Source organism: Urocitellus parryii, chromosome 9, assembly GCF_045843805.1.
Source record: "Urocitellus parryii isolate mUroPar1 chromosome 9, mUroPar1.hap1, whole genome shotgun sequence".
NCBI classification, from domain to species: Eukaryota; Metazoa; Chordata; class Mammalia; order Rodentia; family Sciuridae; genus Urocitellus; species Urocitellus parryii.
In genome coordinates this window covers 12,817,953-12,843,787 of record NC_135539.1, presented here as the reverse complement: position 1 = coordinate 12,843,787, position 25,835 = coordinate 12,817,953, and the positions used below count along the sequence as shown (strand labels likewise).

The window sequence follows — 25,835 nt, the reverse complement described above, 5'->3', positions numbered from 1 at the left end:
GCAAGCCCACTAGGAACATGTCTTTATAGACTGGCTTAAAGTCTGGCTTCCTTTTTAATTACTCTACTCAACATTTAAGAGTGGTTAGGCAAATGAGTGGTATTAGGTCTTTTTTTTTAATATTTATTCTTAAGTTTTAGGTGGACACAATATCTTTATTTTACATTTATGTGGTGCTGAGGATTGAACCCAGTGCCTAGTGCATGCTAGGTGAGCACTCTACCATTGAGCCACAACCCCAACCCCTATTAGGTCATTTTTATTATTTGAAATCTGTGGTTCTGCACATGTAAAATTGAGGTGGTTTTGAAATCACTTGGATGCCTCTTTTTTTTTTATATGGAGGAACAGGAAAGGTGGCTTTTTATCACAAAGAAATGCCGGACCTGTGAAGATGGTTTGCCTTTTTCCTTCCAACACTGCCAGTAGCCCAACTCTGTCATTTTCCTGGATTTATTTTGAACAGTCAATATAGAGATCAGAGTGATATGTTTTAAAATTAAATGTGTAACTGGTTGTATATTTTAATATTCTTAAATGACATTGGTTGATTTGACATTAGAGCTATATAAGTAAAAAAAGCATAAGATAGCATGTGGGTCATCAGAAAATAAGTAGACTTGACTTCTGTACTTGGGAGTCTTAGCATTTTATTCATTTAACGGGTATATTGGATGTCTTGTGGTACTCAAGTTTGTAAACTTTCTATTTTTTTTTTAAGAGGAGTTTTCGTCACATTGTTTAGGCTGGTCTCAAATTCTAGATTCTCCTGCATCAGCCTTCGGTGTAACAGATTACAGGGGTATATAACTATGCTCAGCTATTTCTAGACTTCCAAATGGATGAAACCTCATGTTAGACATATCTTCTGTTTTTGGTAGAATGGAGACAGATCATAGTTCTCAAAAGTACAAATATCTTTATTTTCCACCCAACAGATAAAAAAATGGAAGTGTTGTGAAATTAGAAGAGTCCGTTACTTGTATGTTTGATGTGAGAACCTGGATTTTTAAAACCATAGTTGTCACTCTATCTTTTATGCATTTGTACTAAGTCTGATATCTTTAGGTACATAATATAATGAAATACATAAAGGATAAAGTTTAATAGAGTTACATATTTTATAGAAATAGTGTGAACTTTAAATAGAATTTCATGATTACACCTTCCTTCACCCCCCTCTGGTGAGATACGGTTTCTCTATGTTGCCCAGGCTATTGTGTATGAGTGTTGAATGGGGGATGGTATATTTTTATTACAAATCAACATTCCTCGGGAAACATTTGGCAGTTTATCTTTTTTTAAAATATATTTTTTAAGTTGTAGATGGACACAATACCTTTTTGTTTTTTTATGTGGTGCTGAGGATTGAACCTAGTGCCTCACGGGTACTAGGCAAGTGCTCTACCACTGAGCCACAACCCCAGCCCCTGGCAGTTATAGCTTTAATCCTTTTTTCCTCAGTCTCTTTCAGTTCCTTTTAAAAATGGGAGTATAATTGAAAGTTTATTTTCTTTTTTTAAAATGGCAGTAGATTATGAAATACTAATCAGTAAAAAAAGTTCTAATTAGTAAGTATTACTTTTAAAACTGCTGTCTTCAAAGACATTATAGGTTAGTTTTGGAAATGAAAAAGTTTTAAAATGGCAAAGCATCTGAATATTGTATTATGATTTTTGGTATACTTGTTTTTGTTTGTCATGTATGTGATGAATAGAGTTTAAAACCTGGAGTGTTAGAGGAGGAAAAGCCATACAGTTGAGTAGTGGGCCTGTATGATTTTGAGAGCAAATTTTATAATAAAAGACGGTAAAAATATGGCAAACTGCAAGTTGTCCTTGGTAAAAAATTGTTTGGCTAGAGGTTTGGGGTACTTGTGAGGAGTGGTGCAAATAAAGAATGAAGCTAAAGAGCTACAGTGGAACCATGTAGGTCTGGAATCATGGTTTAAGGATGTTTGCAATGACTTTAGGGAACATTGAAGTTTTACCAGCAGGGAAATGGCATAATTTAGGAAGATTAAATCTAGTTGCTTCTTGGCAGGGGCAAGGGGGGGGGGAGAGTGAGTGAGAGTGTGTGTGTGTGTGTGTGTGTGTGTGTGTGTGTGTGTATGTATGTACACACATTCCACACCGTTGGAAACAGTTGTACAGTCTAGACAAGAGGTTGCTGCTAAGGACCTGAGTCCTATGTTTTATAATTCACAATTTAAATTTTAGACAAAAGTATTCAATTCAATATATGGGAATTTCTGTAAGCAAAAGCTTTTCATTTGTTACCTGGTATTGGTTGAGAATGATCACTAAAGTGATCCTTTTTATCTGCTTACTCTTCACTTTGCCTTAGGACACTTATATGAAATGTCATACCTGTGAAGTGGAGTGTGTGTGGTCTACGATTCTTTTGGAAACACTAAATTCTCACAACTCTAGGATTTTCTGCCTTCACTCCCTCCTGTACAGTAGGCACTTGTTTACTTTTCTTTCCTTACCCTAATTACCTAAAATAAATCCCTGAAATTTCATTCACTGAACCATCCGTATGGATTTCCACAGTTTCCTGTCTTTTCATATTGTTATTTTGGTTACCTGTCTTTGGCTATCTTAGTTTCCTCAGAGCCTTATTTATTTTTATGGTGCTGGGGATTGCCTTGTGTGTACTTGGCAAGTACTCTACCACTGAGCTATATCCTCTGACCACCCATTTTATTTTTGGATATAAAATGTACCTCCTCTTATAGTGGCTTAAGAGCAAAGAGTGCAGAAATATTGTGATTTAAGTCCTATATGAAATGGTCCAGTTTATTATATGTATCTATTTTTTTAAAATGTAGAGTGTAACCTATTCATAGAATTTGCTTACACAGTGATATTTGGTTTTCTTTTTTTTTTTTTTTTTGTTGTTTTATTTTGGTACTGAAGAATTAACCCTGGGGTGCTTTACCACTGAGCCATATCCCCAGCCTTTAAAAAAAAAAAAAAATATATATATATATATATATATATATATACACACACACACACACACACACACACACATATATATATATATACATATATTTATATATATATTTATTTTATTTAGAGACACGGTCTTGCTGAGGCTGGCTTAGAACCGTTGAACCTTCTGCCTCAGCTTTCTGAGCCACTGGGATTACAGGTGTACATCAACCAGAAATATTTGGTTTTCTATGGTTAGTTCTCCGTCTTGTATTAGATGATTTGTGAATATACCCTTCTAAGTTGACTTCTCTTTTGAACTCCATCCTGTTACTTTCAGATAAAATTTACATACACACACTCACACATACAGGTCTTAATTAAATCTAGTAAATTTGACAGATATATACTTTTGTAACCTTTACCCCAGTCAATAGAGATACAGGGACTGGGGATGTAGCTCAGTGATAGAGTGCTTGCGTAGCATGTACAAGGTCCTGAATTGTACCTCTAGCACTGAGGTGGGGTGGGGGGAAGACAGAGAGACAGACTTCTCCAAGTCACTGGAATTATAATCATGTGCTACCGTGCCCAGCTTCAGATATATTTCTGTTGTCCCTCTTTTACTGTAAACATTGCTAATTTACTTGGGGTTTCTGAAGATTTCTGTGGTTTCAGATGGTAGACTCACCATTAGCACTTTAAGGTATATGAGTCCTGGAATTCAAAGGAGCTCCTCTACTTGGCTGAGTTTATTCTAAACTATGAGCTACAGGTTTTTGGACCCCTCTGCATTCTGTAGGTACTCACTATGGCTTTGCTCTGCTTTTCATGTTCTCTGGCATCTAAACTTGGGCTTCTTTGAGCCCTACCCTGCTACCTCTGTCTTCTGTGATCTCCTTTCTTTCCAAATCTTGCAACAGATCTACAATGGAAGTGAACATGTATTTAGCATTTAAGTTATCCATTTTTTTCCCCCAATTAGTTTAGATCCCTGGGATCTGAGGCTGAGTAATTTCCCCCTGCTTTCAGGTCTTACTTGCTCTAATGCACTCCCCAAGCTCATTCCTGCCATAGGGCCTTTGCACATGCTATTCTTCTTATACAAAACATAACCTTGATATGTGTATGGATCTTGTATAATTGTTTTACTTCTATATCCCCTCCTACCTTACTCATCCATAAGTATGGAGTCTATATTTATTTGAATGTCTTTCCTCAAGTAAATACAGTTTTCCCTTGGTATCTATTAGAGGGACTAGTTCCAGGACTCGTCTGGGATACCCAAATCCTCAGATGCTTAAGTCCCTTATGTAAAAATGGGATAGTATTCACATATAACTTAGACACATCCTTTTGTATACTTTAAATCATCACTAGATTATTTATAATACCTCATAAAATGTAAATGCTGTAAATATTCTACTGTATTGTTTAGGGAATAGTGACAAGAAAAAAACTGTACAGATGCAGGTTTTTTCCTCTTATCTTTTTGATCCTGGATTGGTAGAATCAGAATGTGGAATATGCAAGTTTGTTTCTTATTTTCAGCTGGCTCCAGAGTTTACAACACAGTTACTATAGGGGGCTTTTTGAGGGAAACTGTTCCTCTTCTAGCAGGCTGGTTAGCCTGAGGCAGCAACTTATAGCTGATTGAGCAGGTTCAAAGGGACCTTGGTCTAAAGGACTGGGGTGGCCAGATATTTTACAGAAGAAAGAACATAGTAATTTAAGATTCATAGGTTTTATCCATCTTGAAAAACATCTTGCTCATACATTTAAAGTTCCTTTGCACATTGGCCTCTCATATCTATTTTATCTGTGTGAGCATTATTTAAAGAGTGTAATCACTAAAAGACAAGTTCTGGGTTGAGGCTTCTGGCATTCTATTAGAATGCCTGTGGGGAAAAAACTTCTTGACAGTTGTGCACCTGCAGATTGGGGGATTGAGACCCAAATTTCCCAGAATCAACAGATTTCTAAACATAGTTATTTCTTTGTATTAATTTTCATTCCCTTTAGAAAAAGGAGATTAAATTCCTGTTAGAAACTTTGGAGGTTAATTTTGCTCTTCATATTATTTACAGTATATCTGAGAACTTGATTCTTTCCTAATTAGATGAGTAAAAAGTCCCAAAGATGATCATCAGTATCATAAGAATTAACATATTTAGAGATATAGATATAATTGAAGAAAAAGAAGTCCTGGAAAATTTCTTTCCTAAAAAGATCTATCTCATTTCTTGCCTTTGTTGTTCTTTGTAAAAATGTGAAGAAAAAATGAAAATGTAGCAGGTTTCCCAGCATCAAGCCTCTGAAATTAGCGATATAGTTTTTATTTAGTCTTCTGGTTTTAAAGGAATCAACTTTTTAAAGGAATCACAGGTTGCATTGTTTTCGAAGGACTTGAGTTAAGATTCTAGTAAAATTGGTTGTTGTATCAATAGCATTTTCATGCATAGTGTCTAGTTCATTTCTTGAAAATACTGAAATTATAATTGATTTTTTGGTTAATAGTGTGTGTAATCAGTTCACCGGCTTTGTAAAGTCAGTGTTTTGAGCAGGACATGGTGGTGCATGCCTGTAATCCTAGCTATTCAGGAGGCTGAGACAGGAGGTTTGGAGGCTGCCTAGGCAACTTAGCCAGATCTTGCCTCAAAATAAAGAAATAAAAAGAGCTGGGGATGTCAACCAGTGGCCCTGGGTTCAGTTCCCAGTACCACAAATAAACAAACAGATAAAACCAAAGTTTTGTAAAAGAAGCCTTTTATTTAAAGTGGTCTTTGTTGTGTAGTTACTATAATGTTAGTATTCCCTTTGTTTTTACTGTAATCTTTGAGGATATAAAAATTGCATCATTATTACTGTTTTCCTGTTGTAAGTTAATATTCTTTTTAATTGGCATTCTAACTGTACACATTTATGGAGAATAGTGCAGTGTTTGAATATATGTATATAATGCATTTAATGTGGGCTGATCAAATTAAGCTAATTAATATATCTGTCACCCCTCACTTAAAATTCTTAGATATTTGAAATGTATTCTAAGTTATTTTGAAATATACACTGAGTATAACCACCCTGCTGTGCAGTATATTTTGAAACTACTGCTTTTTGAAACTTGGTATCCTTTGACCAACACTTTCCCATCCCTCTTAGTTAGTCTATTTAAAAGTCTATTTAAAAGCTTGCTGTTTTGGAGAAATTACAAATAGAACCTAGGTGATTTAGATCCTCACTCAGATTTGTTTAACAGTGCTGGGGATCGAACCCAAGGGCACTCTACTGCTGAACTTCACCCCTAGCTCTATTTATGTATGTGTGTGTGTATAAATTCTAAGACAGTTTTTTTTTTTTTAAAAAAAAAAAGTACCGGGCTGGGGATGTGGCTCAAGCGGTAGCGCGCTCCCCTGGCGTGCGTGCAGCCCGGGTTCGATCCTCACCACCACATACAAATGAAGATGTTGTGTCCGCCGAGAACTAAGAAAAAATAAATAAATGTTAAAATTCTCTCTCTCTCTCTCTCTCTCTCTCTCTCTCTCTCTCTCTCTCTGTCCCCCTCTCTCTCTCACTCTCTCTTTAAAAAAAAAAAAAAAAAGTACCTCCATTAAGTTGGGGGAAGTTGGCCTGGAACTTGTGGTCTTATTGCCTCAGCCTCCTAAGCCATTGTAGTTACAGGCATGCACCACCATGCCTAGTTTAAGTGTCTTTATTTTTAAGAATGTGTCCATATATTTGCATCGATTCTTCACAAATATTTATTTTAGGAGAAGTTGGTGTCATGAAAATAATAGTAGATTAAGAATGGGAAGACAGGGCTGGGATTGTGGCTTAGAGGTAGGGTGCTCGCCTAGCATGGGTGAGGCATTGGGGTGGATCCTCAGTACCATGTAAAAATAAAATAAAGGTATTGTATCTACCTACAACTAAAAAGTAAATGTTTTTTAAAAAATGGGAATACAAAGATTTTTTTGCATTGGCACTTGAACCTGAACCTCTGAGGAGGTAATTCTTGAGATCTGAAGGTGAAAGTTTGAGGATTAAAGATAATGTTTGGGAAATTACTTTCAAAATTATTAAAGAGCTGCGCCAGTGCTACGTAAGTTGCTGTGTCTGGATCAGAATCTTTTCCTGGTAGAGTGTTTTCCTAGCATGCATGAGAACCACCTTCCATCCCTAACACCACAAGGGGAACACAACAGCAGCAGCAAAACCTTCCTGAATTATCTTTTTCCTACGAAGATTTTAAAAGTTAACTACACACATGCACACACGCATACACACGCACACACATGCACAAGTTCAGATTTTATTTTGCTCCTCAGTATAAAAGTATTTGTGAATGTGGGGCTGGGGTTGTGGCTCAGCAGTAGAACGTTTGCCTGGCAAGTCCAAGGTCCTGGGTTCGATCCTCAGCACCACATAAAAATAAACAAACAAAATAAAGGTATTGTGTCCCAACTACAACTAAAAAAATAAATATTAAAAAAGTATATGTGAATGTAGCTTATACAAATTTTGCAAAATTTGTGTCAAGTTTTTTAGAGGACACATGGAATGAAATCTCATAATTGTTAAATTTCTTGTTAAGTATGACTTATATGTATACTTTGAAAAAATGTGGTGGGTATAGAATTAATTGTGCCCTAGTATGGTGGTTCTCTGTCATCATTTCCTAGTGTGCATCCATAAACTACGCCTATTTCAAGTTGGCTAGTGAGGATTGTCTTCGTAGATCTTCATGATCCTTTTTTTTCTTCTTTTACTATTCTTACTTTAAGAATTTACTACTAACCAAAATCATAAGCAGCAAAAATAATCTCATTTCTGTGACTATTTGGATATTTTGAGGAGCAAGTACAGGTGATATTAAATAGAGAAAGGGTAGCAGGGCACAAGACTGCTGCCTGTAATCCAAGCTACTTGGGAGGTTGAGGCAGGAGGATCCAGAGTTTGAAGCCAGCTGAGGAAACTTAGCCAGATTCTGTCTCAAAATAGAAACTAAAAAGTGCTGGGGATATAGCTTAGCAGTAGAATACCCTTGGATTCAATTCCCACACACACACATACACACACACACACACACAAAAAAAAAAAATAAGAAAAAGAAAATGAATAAGTTATTCCCAATTCACTTAAGACCCATTCAAGACCAGTGAAACTCACCAAAATACCTGAACATAAGTGGATTCTAGACTAAGAAAAAAATGGGTAAACATATTTGAAAGATAAATAATAGTATTAAATTATCTTAATTTTTGGAAAAGTATCGTCATTTGAAATGGTATAAATCATTCCTGCTTCAAGTGTGCCCATATCTTCATCTTTTTATAATTGCTTTCTGTTATGGATTTTTGTTTTATTGTAAATATTCCTTTTTTCCTAATGCAATATTATTTCTTAGAGATTTTTAAAAAATAAAATTGTCACAACCTAAAAAAATAAAAAGAAAGGGTAGGTTGTACTTTGCTAACTTTTGCTATACAGTTAGAATTTAAGAACTAATTCTGAGAATATCAGCTAAATGTTGAATTTTTTTTGTCTAGTGTATATATACGTATTTTAATTTAATTTTGTTAGAGTAGAAAGGATGCCAAAATCATGGAAAGATTGTACTGTATCCTATAATAGTTTTAAGTACTTTGGGGGAAGAGGGAGAACCCACATGTATCTCTAGACTAATGAAATTTTATATTAATATAAGAATGTATATACAGGATTAAGCAATCATAAGATTTTGGTTCTATTTTAAATTGTAGTATTATAAATTTACTTAAAATGAGTAAAGGATTGGTATCTTCTGAGAAACTTCATTTCTAGAAACATTGATTTTTCTCTTGTTGTAAAAGTTACTTATTTTAAACCTCCTACATCAGTCTGATTGAAGAATTATGATCAATTACCAAAAAAAAGGATGGGGCACATAATACCTTCTAAGTGTACGTGATTTTTAAAGTGTTTCATAGTTTTCTTAAACTTCAGGCTAAGTGAAAATACCTCAGTAAATTTTTGGCTACTGCTGAGTACAGTGGGAACATTATTTCTCTGGCTCTGATTGCTGCTTGCTAGTATTTTTCAGTAGTTACCAAAAATGTCTTCATTATTTTGTTAAAGTTAGAAAAATGGTGATTATTTGAAAAGTATCTTTCTTAAAAGTTGATTTATGATTTCATATCTTTTTGTTTTGTTTGGTACCAGGGATTGAACCCAGGGGTGCTTAACCACTGAGCTACATATCCCAGCCCTTTTTATTTTTTATTTTGAGACAAAGCTTTGCTAAGTTGCTGAGGTTGGCTTTAAACTTGCAATTCTCCTGCCTCAGCCTCCTGAGTGATTGGGATTATAGATGGGCATCCCTTTGTCTAACTGACATATCTTTGGAAATTTAGCCGAGACCTTATTTATCTATTTTAAGTTGTATAAGGACACAATACCTTTATAATATTTATTTTTTTAGTTTTTTTTTGGCGGACACAACATCTTTGTTTGTATGTGGTGCTGAGGCTTGAATCCGGGCGGCACGCATGCCAGGCAAGCTCGCTACCGCTTGAGCCACATTCTCAGCCCAATGTAATATTTATTTTTATATGCTGCTGAGGATTAAACCCAGTGCCTCTCACAATGCTGGACAAGTGCTCTACCAATGAGCTAGAACCCTGGCCCAACCTTATTTAGTTTTAAACAGTAGGAAATGCCTATTTCAGGAATATCCCTGAAAAAAAGATGCTGACCATTTTACCTCGAATATTTAATCTGATTGAAAGTAGCATGTTTCTTGACCAGTTTATTGTTTAACAGTGTTCTAAGCCTGTTTTCTCCCCAGAATACGTGTCTGGTAGGAGTTATTGAGGATGTTGAAAGAAATCAGAGTCCATTTAAAAATTTGCTTGCTATCTTACTATAATTCCAATGGTGAAGTTGGAAATAGAACCCTAAGGTATTTTGGATTCTTCTCTCAGAAGTATTTATATTTTAAGAGGACTGGGGTCATGCATACTTTGAAAACATCCTCTAGATATTTCTGGTAATGTCTTCCTCTTTGTAGAGAATTAGTGATGTGGAATATAAAATTCTGTAAGTGCCTTTTCATGTCTGCCATGGCTTTTAACAGTGTTGCCTGTGAAAGGATGCAACTGCAGTTACAGGCTAGAATATTGCTCTCTTGGCGCCACCATCTGTGGGGTATCCCAATCCCATATTGTGACAATAACAACTCACTTGACTGTAGTTTTCTTTAAAAGCATATATGTCCAAATTACATGATATATATTTTTTTAATATGTTAGAAGTGTTTTTTGGTGACCCTATCATTTTTCTTGACCATATTGAACTGTGAAAAAAGTAATGTTACCTGTTACAAAGCACATTTACTATTTATTGTTTATGGAATTGGGGCACCAACAGGCACTGTACCACTGAGCTACATGCCTAGCGCCCCCCTAACCTTTTTTTTTTTTTTTTTAATTTTAATACAGGGTTTCACCAAGTTGTCAATGTTGGTCTTTAACTTAATGATCCTCTTGCCTGAGCCTCCTGAGTTGCTGTCTTAACAAGCCTGTACCACTGCACTTGACTAGCACATTTAATTTTAAGAGCCCTTTGTACATTTAAGGATTATTTTTTAAAGAGAAGATTTAAAATATGTAGTAATTAGAAAATCTTTTAAACTTGTCAGTCCCTTGGGGTGTGCTTGAATTTGTTTGCTAGAGGAATTTTATAAGAATAACTTTATAGTCATTATTTGCATATTTTTACGCCTTTGAAGATGGTTACATGCTTTTTGTTTGTTAATAAAAGCACTCTGTCTTTCCCTGATTATAGAGGCCCAGTCTGTTTTACAGACTCCTCTTTTAAGATTCCCACAGTGTAATTCTTAGTGATTCATAACTTCTCTATCCTGAAAGGCTGTTTGGCATTTAACTGGAAAACCTTGGGGGTTTGTGTGTGGTGGGGGCTTTCTTTGTAGATTTTCAGTCTTTTTTGTCCTCCTTGTAGTGGAGAAGTCATAGAGTAAAAGATTTCCTTTCAACCTTGGCAATTTCCCAGGCTAAAAGGGATGTTTCTAGAGTACTTCCAGGACCTGCTGACAAAAGAGGAAGATAAGCAATTCAAATGAAAGCCAAAGCAGGGTCTCTTTGGGGTTAAAAATAAAGGCGGGGAGAAAGTCAAATCCATTTGGTTGACTTTAGGTGAATAATTACTTAGCATAAACTTATTTTTGTGAAAGGAACACTGGATTCATATTTATATTGTAGATTAGATATATACCAGGTTTTATAACTAGCAATAATATTCTCAGTACCTAGTAAGATGAATTTATGCAGTTGAGGTACAGAGTGTCAGTGAAAGACCCTAGCCCAGTTAGCCCAGTTACCTAAGGCCAAGATATGAAATCAAGATACCGGGCTTGTCATAAACAGGCTCAGGCGCCGGATGTGCTTTCCATATAACCGGTTGAGAAAGGACAGAGCACCCACATCCTGAGGCATGAATGAATAAACAGGAACAGATAAGCAGGAACAGAAAGAATAGAATTCAGACCTGTGGTTTTTGGAATGCAGACCTGTACCCCCTAGGTGGCCTATATGCTAGATTTAAACAAACCAATAAGAAACCTGTTGCTTCCCGCGCGCGAAACCTGTCCCAAACCCTATAAAAATCTCTGTATCCCCAAGCCCGGTGTGCCAGTTCACCAAAGCTCCGGCTGAGGTTCTGCTGGACACCCGCAGGCGCCTGTGTCTCAATAAACCACCTCGTGCTTTTGCAGCCAGTGTTTCGTGTGATTCTCCTTGGACAGGGAAACGGGGGTCTTTCATTAACGGGGTGTCTTTCATCAGAATACTTAACTACCTAAATTAGCAGTGGTTTTCATGTCTCCGTCACATCTCATGATTTTCTAATTTTACCAGCTTAATGCTTTGACTCTGTTTAAATTTTTTGCATTATCTTTCCATGGTTAGTTACTGAGAATTTAGCCAGAGTTTTATTTTTTATTTTTTATTTTTTTGGTGGTGCTGGGAATTAGCCAGAGTTTTAGAAGCTATCAAAATAGGCAATAAGGGGTCTGGGGTTGTGGCTCAGCGGTAGAGCATTCGCCTAGTCCGTGCGAGGCCTTGGGTTTGTTTGTTCCTCATCGCCACATAAAAATAAATAAATAAAATAAAGGTATTGTGTCCAACTGCAACTAAAAAACAGTATTAAAAAATAGGCAATAAATATTAGAATTTATAGTTTATTTTTTTTAAAGAATAAACTATCTTAGGCATTTTTCACTCATTGACAGAATAAAATTACTGTTGTGCTAGAAATTTAGAACTTTTTATGATATATTAGTATACATGACAGTTGTCTTTTAGTAGTATGTTTCTTTTTGTACCTTAGCTAGGTTAATCCTTTTTTGAGTCTTAGCTTCCAGCTGTTTATGTACTTGATTAATTCAGATCCCAGTAATCTGGCTTCATCGGAAACAGTGATTTTAAGCTAGTGCTGCATATTTGCTTTTCCATTTAGAGTGGCTAAATATGGTAGGCAATATAAGACATGAAATGCTGAATTATTAAAAGTAAATGATGTATTTTATTTATATTTTATATCTTTAACTGTACAGAAAGCTTGTGTGTGTGTGTGGGGGGGGGTGGGGAGGGCTGGGAATTAGACCCAGGGAATCCTGCATGTTAGGTAGGGGCTCTACTACTGAGGTACCTCCCCAGCCCAAGAAAGGCATTTCTTTTAAAGTCAGGTTTTTGAGGTATAATTTACATGCTGTATTCTTTCAGTTTTGACAAATGCATATAGTAGTGTAACTACTACCACCACAACCAAACTATAGCCATTCCCCCCAAATTTCCTTGTGTCCTTTTGTAGTCAGTTTCTACCTATCCCAGGTCAGTTTTTTTTTTTTTTCTTTTCAAGAAAGTCACAGATGGGGGAAGGGGGTAGGTAGCTTTGGTGCACATTCCTGAGCCTGAAGCAGGAGAATTGCAAGTTCAAGATAAGCTTCAGCAAATTAGCAAGACCCTAATTAAATTAGGGAGATCCTGTCTTAAAATAAAAAATAAAAGGGCTGTGGGTGTAGCTTAGTGGTTGAGTGTCCCTGAGTTCAATTCCCAGTAACACCCCCTTCCAAAAAGGTCATGGTTAAGTTTTTTTTTTAATTATTGTAAATGCACATAAATTTACTACTTTTAAATTTATTGGTATTAAGTACATTCATGATGTTGCACAATCTTCAATACAGTCTAGTTCCAGAACTTCTGTTGTTCCCAAATGAAAACCCTGTACCCATTAAGAATTCACTCCTCATTTTCTTTCTCCCAATCCCTGATAACCACAGTCCTACTTTATCTATTTACCTCTTCATGTAAATGGAAGTATATAATGTATGTTCTTTTGTGTCTAGCTTGTTTCACTTAGTCTAATGTTTCAGGTTCACCCATGTTGTAGAATGTGTCAGTACTTCATTCTTTTTATAGCTAAATAATAATCCATTGTATAGATATACTACATTTGTTTACTATTCTTCTGTTAATGGACTCGTATTTTCTTTCTCTTGACTAATGCAGAGGAGATTTGTGTTCAAATTTCTATTTGAACACTTGTTTTCAGTCCTTTTGGGCATATAACTAGGACCGAATTTGTTGGGTTACATGATAATTCTCTGTTGAGCTTTTTGAAAGATGGCCAACCTGATTTCTAAAGTGAACTTTGTGATTTTACATACCAACCGGCAATGTCTGAAGGCTCTAGTTCTTCCACATCTTCACAAAAACCTGTTATTTTCTATTTTGTTTTAAGCTATGATTATATTGGTGGATGTGAAGTGTTTTCTCCTAGTGGTTTTGATTCATATTACCCAAATCACTAATACGTTGAACATCTTTTTATGTGCTTATTGGCCACTTGTATATCTTTTTTTTTTTGAGAAATGATAATTCAAGTGTTTTTTCTCTTTTAAAATTTTTGGTTTTTTATCTTTTTGTTGAGCTATGTTTTGGATACTAGGCCTGTTTAAGATGTCTGATGCACATATTTTCTTTGATTTTTGTGAGTTGTCTTTTTACTCCCTTGATATAGTGTCTTTTGTACAAAAGTAAGGTTTTAAAATGCATATTATGTAGATTTCTAAAATTCAGACTACATTTAAATATATTGATGGGGCTGCCCCTTTATATTTCTGGCCTCTTTTCTAACTTAAAAGAGAAAACTTTTACAGTCATAATGGCTTTGGAACTACCACCAATCGTCTACTTTCCTATCCTTTCCTCTGCTTTCCATACAGCAGCTTTTATGTTCAATTCTCCTGAAAGTGATTGGCATAAAATAGTACGTTCTGCCTTCAGTAGTAAGGTGTCAAGCAAGAGAGCAAATTGAAACTAGTGTGTAACTACAAGACTCTGAACCAGTATAGGACACATTTTGTGTGCTTTGAGTTTGGCGAATGAATTAAGTGATGAGATTTCTTCTGAAACTGCAGAGCATTTTATATCCCTTATTTAATTAACAGCTTATACAAGCTAACTTATTTTTATGTTCTTTGAGGGTTGGAACCATCTCAGTTCATCTTTTGGATTTTATTTTTTTCTAGTCCTGGGGATCAAAGGTCTTGTGCATACTAAGGCAAGTGCTATAGCACTGAAATATACCCCAAGCCCAAAAATGTTGTTGATTTTGATAGAAGGTTTTGAAGAGGAAATGTGGGTTGCAAGTTGAATTTTATAGAAAAGTTAGTGGCATGTTAGGCTCATAACTGAATTCGAGTGGAGAGAAAGGTCTCAATGAAAATGGGCAATTGTTTAGTCAGTAAATAATTTTGTATGCCGCCTAGGCAGTGGGGAACAATAATAAGCAAAGCTAACAGGTCCCCCTGCCCTTGCAGTGTTTACAGTATTGTAAAAGAACACAGTTAAATGAATGTTTCAAATGATGTAAGAGGTAAGGGAAACTGCTAGGCTCTCTGATGGAGCATATGTAGCAGATACTCTGAGTCAACTTCAGGAATCAGAAGATTTCCCAAAAAAGTTGAGGCATGAGGGATAAAAAGAAAGCTAGGGTTGGTGAGGGGCCATGGCAATGCTATTTGAGGCTGGCAGAGACGGATCAAGGTGAGTCTAGGCATTGAAAAATTAGAATGCATGGGGTATAGAATTACAAGAAATGATTGGTAGAGATTTAGCTGAAAAGTGAAGCAAAGTATATAGGATGGTAAGGGCCAGTGGGAGAAATATTTTTGTGCAGTGTGCCGGAAAGATGGGCCACACATGATGTGCCGGTGGGGTACATATTACCGTCAGCATGGATTGCAGGGGCGGATACAAAAGGAAAGGATCTCTAGAGGGCTAGAGAATAGGCTTTAAAAGACTCCACGATTTGCTGGCTTGATAGAAGAAACTAAAGGGGCCTGAAAAAGCAGGATCAGAAAGGGAAGAATCCATTTGCCTCACACTGTTAGGATCTGACAGGTTATTGGGAAAAAAATTTAAAAGTAGGTTTTTCATTCTGCCTGTGTCCTTCCACAAGTCACCTTTGTGCAATGGCCAAACTGCTCAACCCTACTCAGCGGCTCTGAGAAGGCTGCTGAGAGGATGAATAGATTGAGGCTGGAAATATATCTTGGATTTAGCAACTTGGAAGTCAAGTGGGATTTGCCAAAGATCAGTGATGCAGAAGTTGGACCAGTGTGGGTTAAGAAGCTAGAAGAGGTGAAGAAATGCGCATGTGGAGTATAGACAACTCTATTACCTTGACCCAAAGAACTAAGGCAGGTTGTTGAGATGGAGGGGCATGTGGGCTTGATGGAGTTTTTCTGTTTTTGCTTCTTACATACTTCTGTGGTTTTTAATGAGAGAGATTAGGAAATTTTACATTTAAGGAGAGGATTTAGCTCTGTGGGAAAAGTAGATTCCTTAGGTGCAAGTATTTGAGAGAAGGTGGAAGCAGATGGAGTCCTAATTGAGGCCTAGAATTGGGTGCAGAAATGTTATCTTTTTCCCCCCTTGGTGAAGTAGAATGTTAGGGAGTTTGTGGGTGTGGGAATGTGGATGTTAGGTGGATATTTTGGAACTAAGAGAGAATGGGGAAGGTCTGAACAGTGTATGTGGAGCATGCATTGGAGGGCCGGGGAATGTGGTACTTACCAGTGAATCACAGAATTGGGCTTATTCAAGGTTGAGTTTTGCAAGATTGGTGTGAGAACAGTCATAAAGAGAATTAAATTAATTGGGTGTTATTGAAATGATAGGACTACAAAATCTAATAACCTGGTGAAGAACCAAAAGACTACTTAGACTGGAAGAAAGTCCAATTCACTGGAATGAAAGTCCAGATTCATTGAGAATGGTATTGAGAGAGAGTGAGTAAGGCAAACTGAAAAAAAAAACATGGAATTTTAGAGATAAGAAGGCCACAGCAGCTGTTTTGACCTTGGCAGAAATAGTTTGGGGGTTCCAAAGACCACTGTTGGGTTGAATATTTCACCAGGACTGCTAGAAGGACTCACAGATATTATCTCATAGATACAGTTTATTGCTACTGAAAGATTCATATTAAAATCAGACCTGACTAAAGGGCACATAGGCCTTCCGGGTATGAAGTTTACGATTAGCCTTTCCCTGTGGAACTGGGAACAGTGTTACTTTCCTGTTGCTACTGATGTGTGACCATCCTAATGGAGTATTGCCCTCTGGCAAGCTTGCTCAATCTTTGTGTCCAGAGTTTTTTGGAGGCTGCATGGCTGACTGCCCTACAGCTAACCTTAGTCTTTAGCCCCTCTGGAGGTTTAGTTGATCCTTGTGACTCAAAGCTACCACCATAAATTGCATTGTTAGACTTTTTGGTGTGGCTCAAAGCCCTCAGGTGGACAAGGTCCCCTGTAATAATAGGCTTGGCATTTTAAGAGTTTAGAGATTACCTTCTAGAAGTCATAGGTAAAAAGCCAGAACTTTCTTATCTCTCTGCAGTGGTTATTTATGAGTTTTATTCTGAATAAAAATTATCAACAGTTCATAAATGGATAATTTAAGATTTGGTATTATACTCACTTAAGACTTAGGTAGCTGAGGAAGTTTAACCAAAAAAATTATATTAACTTAATATTTTAATATTGCAAAACTGTGATGCAAACATTTACAATTAAAATTTTGACATGATCTAAATTATTATATTTGAGCCTAAAATTTTCAATGAGAAGTGTTTTGTATAATGAAGACTCTGAGTCTCCCAAATGAATTTTTAGTCATAAACTCCTGTAGTGCAGCTTTTCAATGTAAAAGTGATACAGGGCCCAAGGTTATGCATAGTTTGGCCTTTCCTCTTATCCCTCATGAAAACATGTCTGAATCCAGGTGAGTAAGAGACATTATAAAGATAACACTGGATTTATTTTTACAATGTAAATAATTTTCAAGTAGTATCAACTGTTAGTATAAAAATTTCCAGTGTGTCCTACAGCTGCTCTGTGACAGTGATACTATCTTTGAGTATCATTGCTTTAGAGAATAAATGCATTCCTACCTCTTCAGCTTTAGTGCAAATCTCATTTCCTGGTTTATATCTGTTACAAATTAGAAGTCACTTCAAGTGTGAAAACCCTTAATAAGCCCAGGTAAAAACAACTTGAAGTAACATGATGCTTATTCCAGTGGCACCACTGGTGTGGTGTTTGCATCAAGTCATTTTGGGGTGCTTTACAGAAATGCTTCCTGATAGGAAATTCCCTGACTTCATGTTTCAGAGATGGCTTTCTTGGGAGGGTGGGGTTTGTTCTTTCTAGTGCTGGGCCGCAAGACCATTTAGCCAGGAGATACTATCCCTAAATACTTGATGTGAGGGCTGAGTATTTGGGTCATTTAAAATGAATGACTTCCTAGATTCATTACGTTTCTGTATATTGAATATAACTAAAATGAGTGGTAACTATATATTTGCATGTGATTTGTATGCTAGAGTTAACATTTAAATTCCTTTATGTACCAAAATTTTTGGTTGCCACCTTAAGCCTCTTTATCCTCTAGGGCCCACAGTGGCTTTTCCTCTCAATTTTTGCTTCAACATATGAACCCAAGGGGACCATAGTTCAACTAAAAACACCTAACTCATGAATGATATTTGCTTCATGTTTGAACAACAAATGTTTTAACCCACTGTCTTCACTAATATTGTAACTACTGTCTTACAGATTGACTTGATGCAAAACATCACAAAGGCTCCATATTATACAGTATGCGATTTTTGAGGTATGAGCTTTAGAAACTTACCTCTCATGTGGCATGTACATCAGGCTTTAACTTCAGTTTTATCATTTTGGGGAAATTTATGCATTTCTTCTTTTTTTTTTTTCCCTCTTCATAATATTTTTAGAGTATTAAAGGGACTGTGGGCACATTTTTGGATCCTTGCTTGGATTCTTAGCCCTAATAGATAAATTTTCTTTTTCCACTAATTTGAGACACTAATTCTGGCAGATGATAGCTTTTTCAGCCCTTCTAACTAACTAGCTTAACATTTATTCCTGCCTCTTGGAGTTCAAATCTGCATTTTCTATATTGTGTCTTTGATTGTCTCATTTTAAGTGCTCATTTCCGTTTTTTAACAGTTTTCTGTTTATTGGACTGGGATGATCTTGTTGGTCTAACAGCCTAACATTGACAGTTTTTGAGACCCAAGCAGTCTAAATATTATAAAAATAGAGATTTCATATAATGCTGTGCTTTGGGGTTCAGAATATTTATGACCTAAATTCTGGTTGGAAATGTTTTGATCGATTTGTATTAAAAGAACTTGGCGTCTAGGCAGTTTTTAGGCAGCTCTGAGTCAGTGATTATAGTGAATTTTTTTGTTGTTGTATTTTTGAAAACCCTAATTGTTGGGTCAAAAAAAATCTTCTTATAACTCATGGGATTTTTTAAAAAAATAATTTTTAAATTGTAGGTGGACACAATACCTTTATTGTATTTATTTATATGTGGTGCTGAGGATCTAACCCAGGGTCTCACACGTGCTAGGTGAGCGCTCTACCACTGAGCCACAGCCCCAGCCCACTCATGGGATTTATACCTAATATTTCTAGCAAATTGGGAAGATGCTTCTGGTTTTATACGTTTAGTTTGAAATCAGATTCATACTAGTTAGAAATTTCTTGATAGTGGTAAATTGCTTAATTTCTTCAGTGAAAATTTTAAAATAAGTTTTTGTATAGTGTAAAAGCTTTTGCTTCTGTTCACACACTCATGAACTGCTTGTACATTGTCTATTATGCAGCTAACCTTGAGTTTATTTTTTATTGTTATTATAGTAACTCTTAATGTACTCTATAAGCTAAAGTATTTAAAAATTCATTATCTTGTTTAAGCCTCACAATAAACTTAGATAACTGTTAGCCCCCATTTTATGCAAGAGGCAACCAAGGCCTAGAGATGAAGTAATTTGTGCAGAGGCACATGTACCTTTTTAGTGTTGGAGCTGGGATTTGAGCCCATGTCTTTTTTTAACTTGTGTTCTCTACTGCCTTATGTTACTACTATGTCACCAAAAATGATACAGATATTTAACTCTTAATAGTTAGGTTAGTATAGGTGATGATGAAAACAGAAAGTGAAGTCATGTTTAAGTATTGGTAGACTTCAGTTATCTTTGTATTTCAGAATTAATCTTGTTATTTTATTTGTTCATTTATTAATAGCTTTTCTAGGTTGTGTTAGGTGTCATTTATATAGAATTCAAAACCTATCATAAAAACTTATGAGCTCCCTTTTTATTCTTTTTTTAAAAAAAAATATATTTTTTTAGTTGTAGTTGAACACAATACCTTTATTTTATTTATTTATTTTTACGTGGTGCTGAGGATCGAACCCAGGGCCTTGAATGTGTTTGGCCAGCACTCTAGTGCTGAGCCACAACCCCAGCCCCTCCCTTTTTATTTCAGAAAGTAATGATATGGTGTATTATGGTTTATTATAGATGTGCCTTTTTTTTTTTTTTTTTTTTTTTTTTTTTTTTTTGATGCCCCCAGTGCTGAGGACTGAACCCAGGAGCATTCTACTAGAGCTGCACCTGCAGTCCTTTTTTTTTTTAATTTTGAGACAGAGTCTTGCTAAGTTTCCTGGTCTGGCCTTGAGCTTGAGATCCTCCTGCTTCAGCCTCTTGAGTAGCTGGGATGATTACAAGCATGTGCCACCAGGCCTGGTCTTATAACTGTATGTTGCTTATGCTATTTTTAGATACATGGAGAATGTCTTTTCATTAGTTGAAAAAAGTTCTTAGGTGCCATTGAGTGTTAATGTTTACTGATTTAGTATACTTAGAAAATATCCTCATATATTTTTTCTTGAAATTCCATAGATTTTATTTTCCCATGTTTTGATACTTAGCTTTGTCTATAAACAAGTGAACTTTGAATATTTGAAAAAGATATCTATTAATTAGAGCTGTATTTTAATTAGCTAGGTTGTAGAATTTTAGTAAGTTTCAGGTTGAAAGCCTTTACAATGCTTTTAGACTTGTACCAGGATGCACCTGTGGTCTGCGCTATATCAACAGTGATTGTAATAATACAGGCTAAGGTGTCCAGCTGATTGAGCTTATGCAGTTTCATGTTAAGTATTTTTGCGGATGGGAGCAAGGAAGGGATAGTAAACTAAATGAAATATGTGTACAAGCTATCATTTTTACTCATGGAAGTATTAGAATAGTTTCTGCCCTTTCCAGTATCCTAAACTTTTCCAAAATGATTGTAGATTCAGAAGATGTTTTAAATAAATATAGAAGTGACCTCCCCTCCCTCCATATTGGGATTGTACTCAAGGGCACTCATTGAGCTACATCCTCAGCCCTTTTTATATTTTATTTTGAGACAGGATCTCTTGAAGTTGCCGAGGGCCTCATCAGTAAGTTGCTGAGGCTGGCTTTGAACTTATGATCCTCTTGCCTCAGCCTCCCGAGTTGCTGGGATTACAGGTGTGCGCGGCCAGAAGTGATTTTTTTTTTCTTCCAGGAGAAAATCAGTAGGAGAGCAACTACTTATTTGTATTTTTTTCACATGCTACCAAAAAAAATTTTTTTTGTTTTCTTTCCTGACATTTTTGTGATTGATGGTTGGAAGAATTAAGATTCACGAGAAATTTTGTTAGCTTTGTTCTCTTTTTTACTGATGAGGCAATGAAGGCATAGAGCAGACAAGAGCAGATACTTGTGCATAAGGATGCTAATTTTACCCTGGGCTATACCACTTGTTTGTTAATATCTAAGGATCAAGTATTATTTTAAATAATGCTTATGTAGGTTATGGACCACAGCATTCAGAGTCAGCTTTATTTTCTTAAAACTTTGTTTTCTCCCTTTTTGTAATTTAATTGGTATTCTTTACAGTTAAGACATCTTCAGTGAGGTCTTTGATATTACAGTGCATAAACATAATCTTATTTTGCAGCTAATGTGTTCTTTGTCCTATTTGAGCTTGCTTTCAAATATCATTCTGTGTTTTCGCACCACATAATTAAGGATTCAGTTGAGAGTTTAGGACACATTGATAGAATACTTTTAAATATGTAGTAGTTAGTCAACACATTGTCCCTGCCTCATGTGCTTCCAGTGTTTTTTATTTGTATGATTGAAAAAGACTGAATTTTTTTGTTGTTGTTTTTACTGATTAACTCTTAATCAGTTTAGGAAGAATTGTGTTTTTTTTTAGACCAAGTATTACTTACTAAGTTGCTTAGGTTGGTCTCTAACTTGTGATCCTCCTGCCTCACTCTTTCCAGTTGCTGTAATTACAGGCAGGTACCACCACACCCAGTTTAGGAAGAATTTTTAAAATTTTTAATTATAGATGGACACAATACCTTTATATATTTTTACATGGTGCTGAGGATCAAACCCAGTGCCTCACACATGCAAGACTAGTGCTCTACCACTGAGCCACAACCCCAGCCTTTAGGAAGAATTACTTTTTAAAATCACAGTGTGAGAAAAAAATCCTGGACCAGGGTGACCACATCCTGTTTTACCTGGGACAGGAGACTTACAGTGCTAAAACCAGTAAAGTCTAGAGAAAACTAGGATGAATTGCTCACCCTAATTCTGGTAGTCATTCATGTTTCTAAATGGATTTTTAGAATAAAAGACTTAATAACTGGCAATTCATCCATCAACAATTAATCTCTTTCCAGTAGAAAGACTTACTAGTCAAATGAATAAATGTATATAATATAATAGTACTGGTTGAATATAAAAGATAGGGAAAAGAGAGTGGCTTGTATAAAAGAAAAATTTATGGTTTTGGTTATTAAAATATTTATTTAAAGTTCTAATCTTATTCTTTTCTGTTTTTACAGAACTGATAGTGCATCAGCCGACCCGGATAATTTAAAATATTCTTCAGCCAGAGATAGGGGTGGTTCTTCCTCTTATGGACTGCAACCTTCAAATTCAGCTGTGGTGTCTCGGCAAAGGCACGATGATACCAGAGTCCATGCTGACATACAGAATGACGAAAAGGGTATATAAATTTTCTTACTTCTAGAGGCATATTTTTAGTTTCTATTCTTTTCTTTCTTTTTTTTTTTTTTTTACCTACCTGCCTTCCCTTTCCTTCTTTGTTCTTCTCAGCTCTGTTCTGCTATGTTTAAAATACAGTCTTATTTTTAAAAACTTCATAAGTTTATCCACTTCATTATTATTATTATTATTTTTTTAAAGAGAGAGTGAGAGAGAGGGGGGGACAGAGAGAGAGAGAATTTTAACATTTATTTATTTTTTCTTAGTTCTCGGCGGACACAACATCTTCGTTTGTATGTGGTGCTGAGGATCGACCCCGGGCCGCACGCACGCTAGGCGAGCGCGCTACCAATTGAGGCACATCCCCAGCCGCACTTCATTATTTTTAAGATTTAAATATTTTAATACACATAAATGCATTGTGTATTTGCCAAAATATACAATATTATTATTAAGACTGAAGTTCTTCCACATAGTTTCTCCTCTAGACTTTTAAAATGTTTTTAAACAATGTGCAAAATTTGACTTAATTTAGTTTTCATTTCTTTGCTTATCTTTCATTGAAGGAATTAAAATGGTTTCAAAACCAGCAGCATAGGGAATACTTGGGAGAAACAAAGGTTGGTTGAATTGTGGATGGATAAGAAGATCCTGAACTGTCTGGGACAGAGTGAAACAAAGCACTCTGTTAAAATAAAATAATAAGTTACTCTGCTGTTTTTCAAGGTGGCTACAGTGTCAATGGAGGATCTGGGGAAAATACTTATGGTCGGAAGTCGTTGGGGCAAGAGCTGAGAGTTAACAATGTGACCAGCCCTGAGTTCACCAGTGTTCAGCATGGCAGTCGTGCATTAGCCACCAAAGACATGAGGAAATCACAGGGTAAGGTGGGGAAAGCTGGGGACAAACACTGATGATGCCTTATTTCTCACCCTAAGCACAAGTGTAAGCTGATTAGTTTATTGTAAGTTATAAAACATGCAGGTGGCACTTGTTTATGTTTGTTTCCTGTGAACTATTCATTTCCTGCAAAAAAGTTTAGAAGACTGGATAAAGATCTTACAGGGTTTCCTTGCTTTTTATGAGTACTGAATGGGTAGTATATATAGCAAGTCTTAAATATAGAGTGGGCCTTTTCTTTTTTTTTTTAATATTTATTTTTTAGTTGTAGTTGGACACAGTAAGTTTATTTTATTTATTTATTTTTATGTGGTGTTGAGGATCGAACCCAGGGCCTTGCACGTGCTAGAATAAATTGAGATTTATTCTTTATTGGAATCACTCTTTGGACACTTATATCACTTTTTTCTCCCTAGTTTGTGGGTGTGTATCTTGGTGGACATCTTTGTACACATAACTTTTTGTTCTTTATTTTATTTATTTATTTTTATAGTTGTAGATTGACAGAATGATTTTATTTATTTTTATGTGTTACTAAGGATCGAACCCAGTACCTCACACATGCTAGGCAAGTGCTCTGTCACAGAGCTATAGCCCCAGCCCTGTTATTTTTTTGTGTATACTTTAGAAGTTTTTTTTCTTTTTTATGGCACTGGGGGTGGAACCCAGCAGCATTCTACCTTTGAGCTACTCTACATTGCTCAGTCTGGCATTGAGCTTGCACTCTTCCTGCCTTAGCTTTTGAGTACCTGCGATTAAAGGTGTGTGCTATCATGCCTGGCCAGCATATAGCTTTTTAAAAATGATTTCTCTTGGTACGATTTCAGAAGTAGAGTGGCTGAGCTAAAGGCTATATTGTTAGTAGCGTGAAGCTTTTAATTTAAAATATCCTAGAAGCTAGAATGTGATTCTGAAGGACAGATGAATGAAAAATCCTAAGCAAACAGAATACCTCATTCTAGAGGTCCAAAGAAAGGTTCAGAAACAATTTTTTTTAGGTCCATGCCAAGCTGTTTTCAATATTCTGATAAAAAGAGTGGGTAGCCAGGCATGGTGGTACACTAGTTCAAGACCAGCCTAAGTAACACAGTGAGACCTATCTCAAATAAAAACAGTTAACTACAACAACAAAAAAGAGTTTGTTTTAAAAAGTTAATTTGGTTCAATTCTTCTTCCCCACAGGCTCACCGATATACAGTTTGATGGTTATAGCATTATAAATAGAGTAGATGTCCCAGATGATAACCTAATGACACTTCAATGTCTATTTTTATTGAACTATTGTATGAGCTAGAGATTTGTAAAAATCTTGTTTATTTTCCCAGATGGTAGGTTCCCCTTTTGAGAGGGATTACCAATTTTCTTTATACACTTCACAGAAAAATGAAACTGTCACACTGTTTGATGTGGTTTGTTGTTTAGGCTACATGGCTAGTCATGGTAAATAGCACAACTAAAAATTTTCTTTTAAAATTTTGTCCTTACATATATTTTTATTAATATTAGCACTGTTTGAGTGTTTGTGCTTTTTCTTATCATGAAAAAATAAGAGAAGAAAGGTCTGGTTTGTCACTTTTCTAGTGATAGCATGTCTTGCATATGGTTGGTGGTAATTAGACATTTGTTGAACTCCATGTGTGGTTGCAATTTGCCTAGGCCTTGTCTTAGAAAAATGATAGTGTGAATAAGAGGTTTCTTCCAGGGTTTATCTAGATGAGAAACTAAAGCATACAACCTATTTACTTGATCGAGTCATCATCCCTAACTTGTAGAAATCCTTTATCCCCCTTCTCTTTTTTTGTTGTTGTATTTTATTTTTTGAGATAGGTCTCACTGAGTTACCTCAGCTGGTCTTGAAGTGTAGTGTACCACCATGCCTGGCTACCCACTCTTTTTTATCAGAATGTTGAAAACAGCTTGGCATGGACCTAAAGAAAATTATTTCAGAACCTTTCTTTGGACCTTTGGAATGAGGTATTTGGTTTGCTTAAGAGTTTTCATTCGTCTTTCCTTTAGCAATCTTTATTGAGGGTTCATGGATCTGTGTCTAGGCACTCTTGATATAGCTTGATGGATAGAAATGAACAGAATAGTGACAGGAACTGCATGTGTTGTTTCTGAATGAAAAATCTGGAGATGATGGTTTTTGAGGTACTTTAAAATATTTGGGCTATACACTTAGTATGTTTATTTATATTTAGTAGGCAACAAAATGTTTTTGTATTCAGAGCGATCGATGTCTTATTCTGATGAGTCTCGACTGTCGAATCTTCTTCGGAGGATCACCCGGGAAGACGACAGAGACCGAAGACTGGCTACTGTAAAGCAGTTGAAAGAATTTATTCAGCAGCCAGAAAATAAGCTGGTGAGTGCAGTGTGTTTGGAATTGTTGGTCATTTCTATGTTTGTGTAATAAACTAGTTATTACTATCCGGAGCAGTTTGAGAAGGGAAAGGGTTTGTTTCTGAGGGAAAAATAAATGCAGATTTCTATCTCACACTTATCTGG

General features: G+C 35.9%; 1 protein-coding gene across 2 annotated transcripts in view; it reads left to right on the top strand.

Annotated features, from left to right (window-relative positions):
- Smg1 (SMG1 nonsense mediated mRNA decay associated PI3K related kinase) overlaps positions 1-25,835 on the top strand; it is a 101,585-nt gene that overhangs the window by 2,655 nt on the left and 73,095 nt on the right. Inside the window, exons 2-5 of one of the 2 annotated variants that reach the window (XM_077802566.1) lie at positions 18,112-18,169; positions 22,265-22,428; positions 23,154-23,309; positions 25,556-25,692. In XM_077802566.1, the coding sequence (XP_077658692.1) occupies positions 18,156-18,169; positions 22,265-22,428; positions 23,154-23,309; positions 25,556-25,692 (471 nt within the window). In that variant the 5' untranslated portion in view covers positions 18,112-18,155. The remainder of the gene's footprint in view (positions 1-18,111; positions 18,170-22,264; positions 22,429-23,153; positions 23,310-25,555; positions 25,693-25,835) is intronic. The other variant, XM_026402469.2, reaches the window with a different exon arrangement.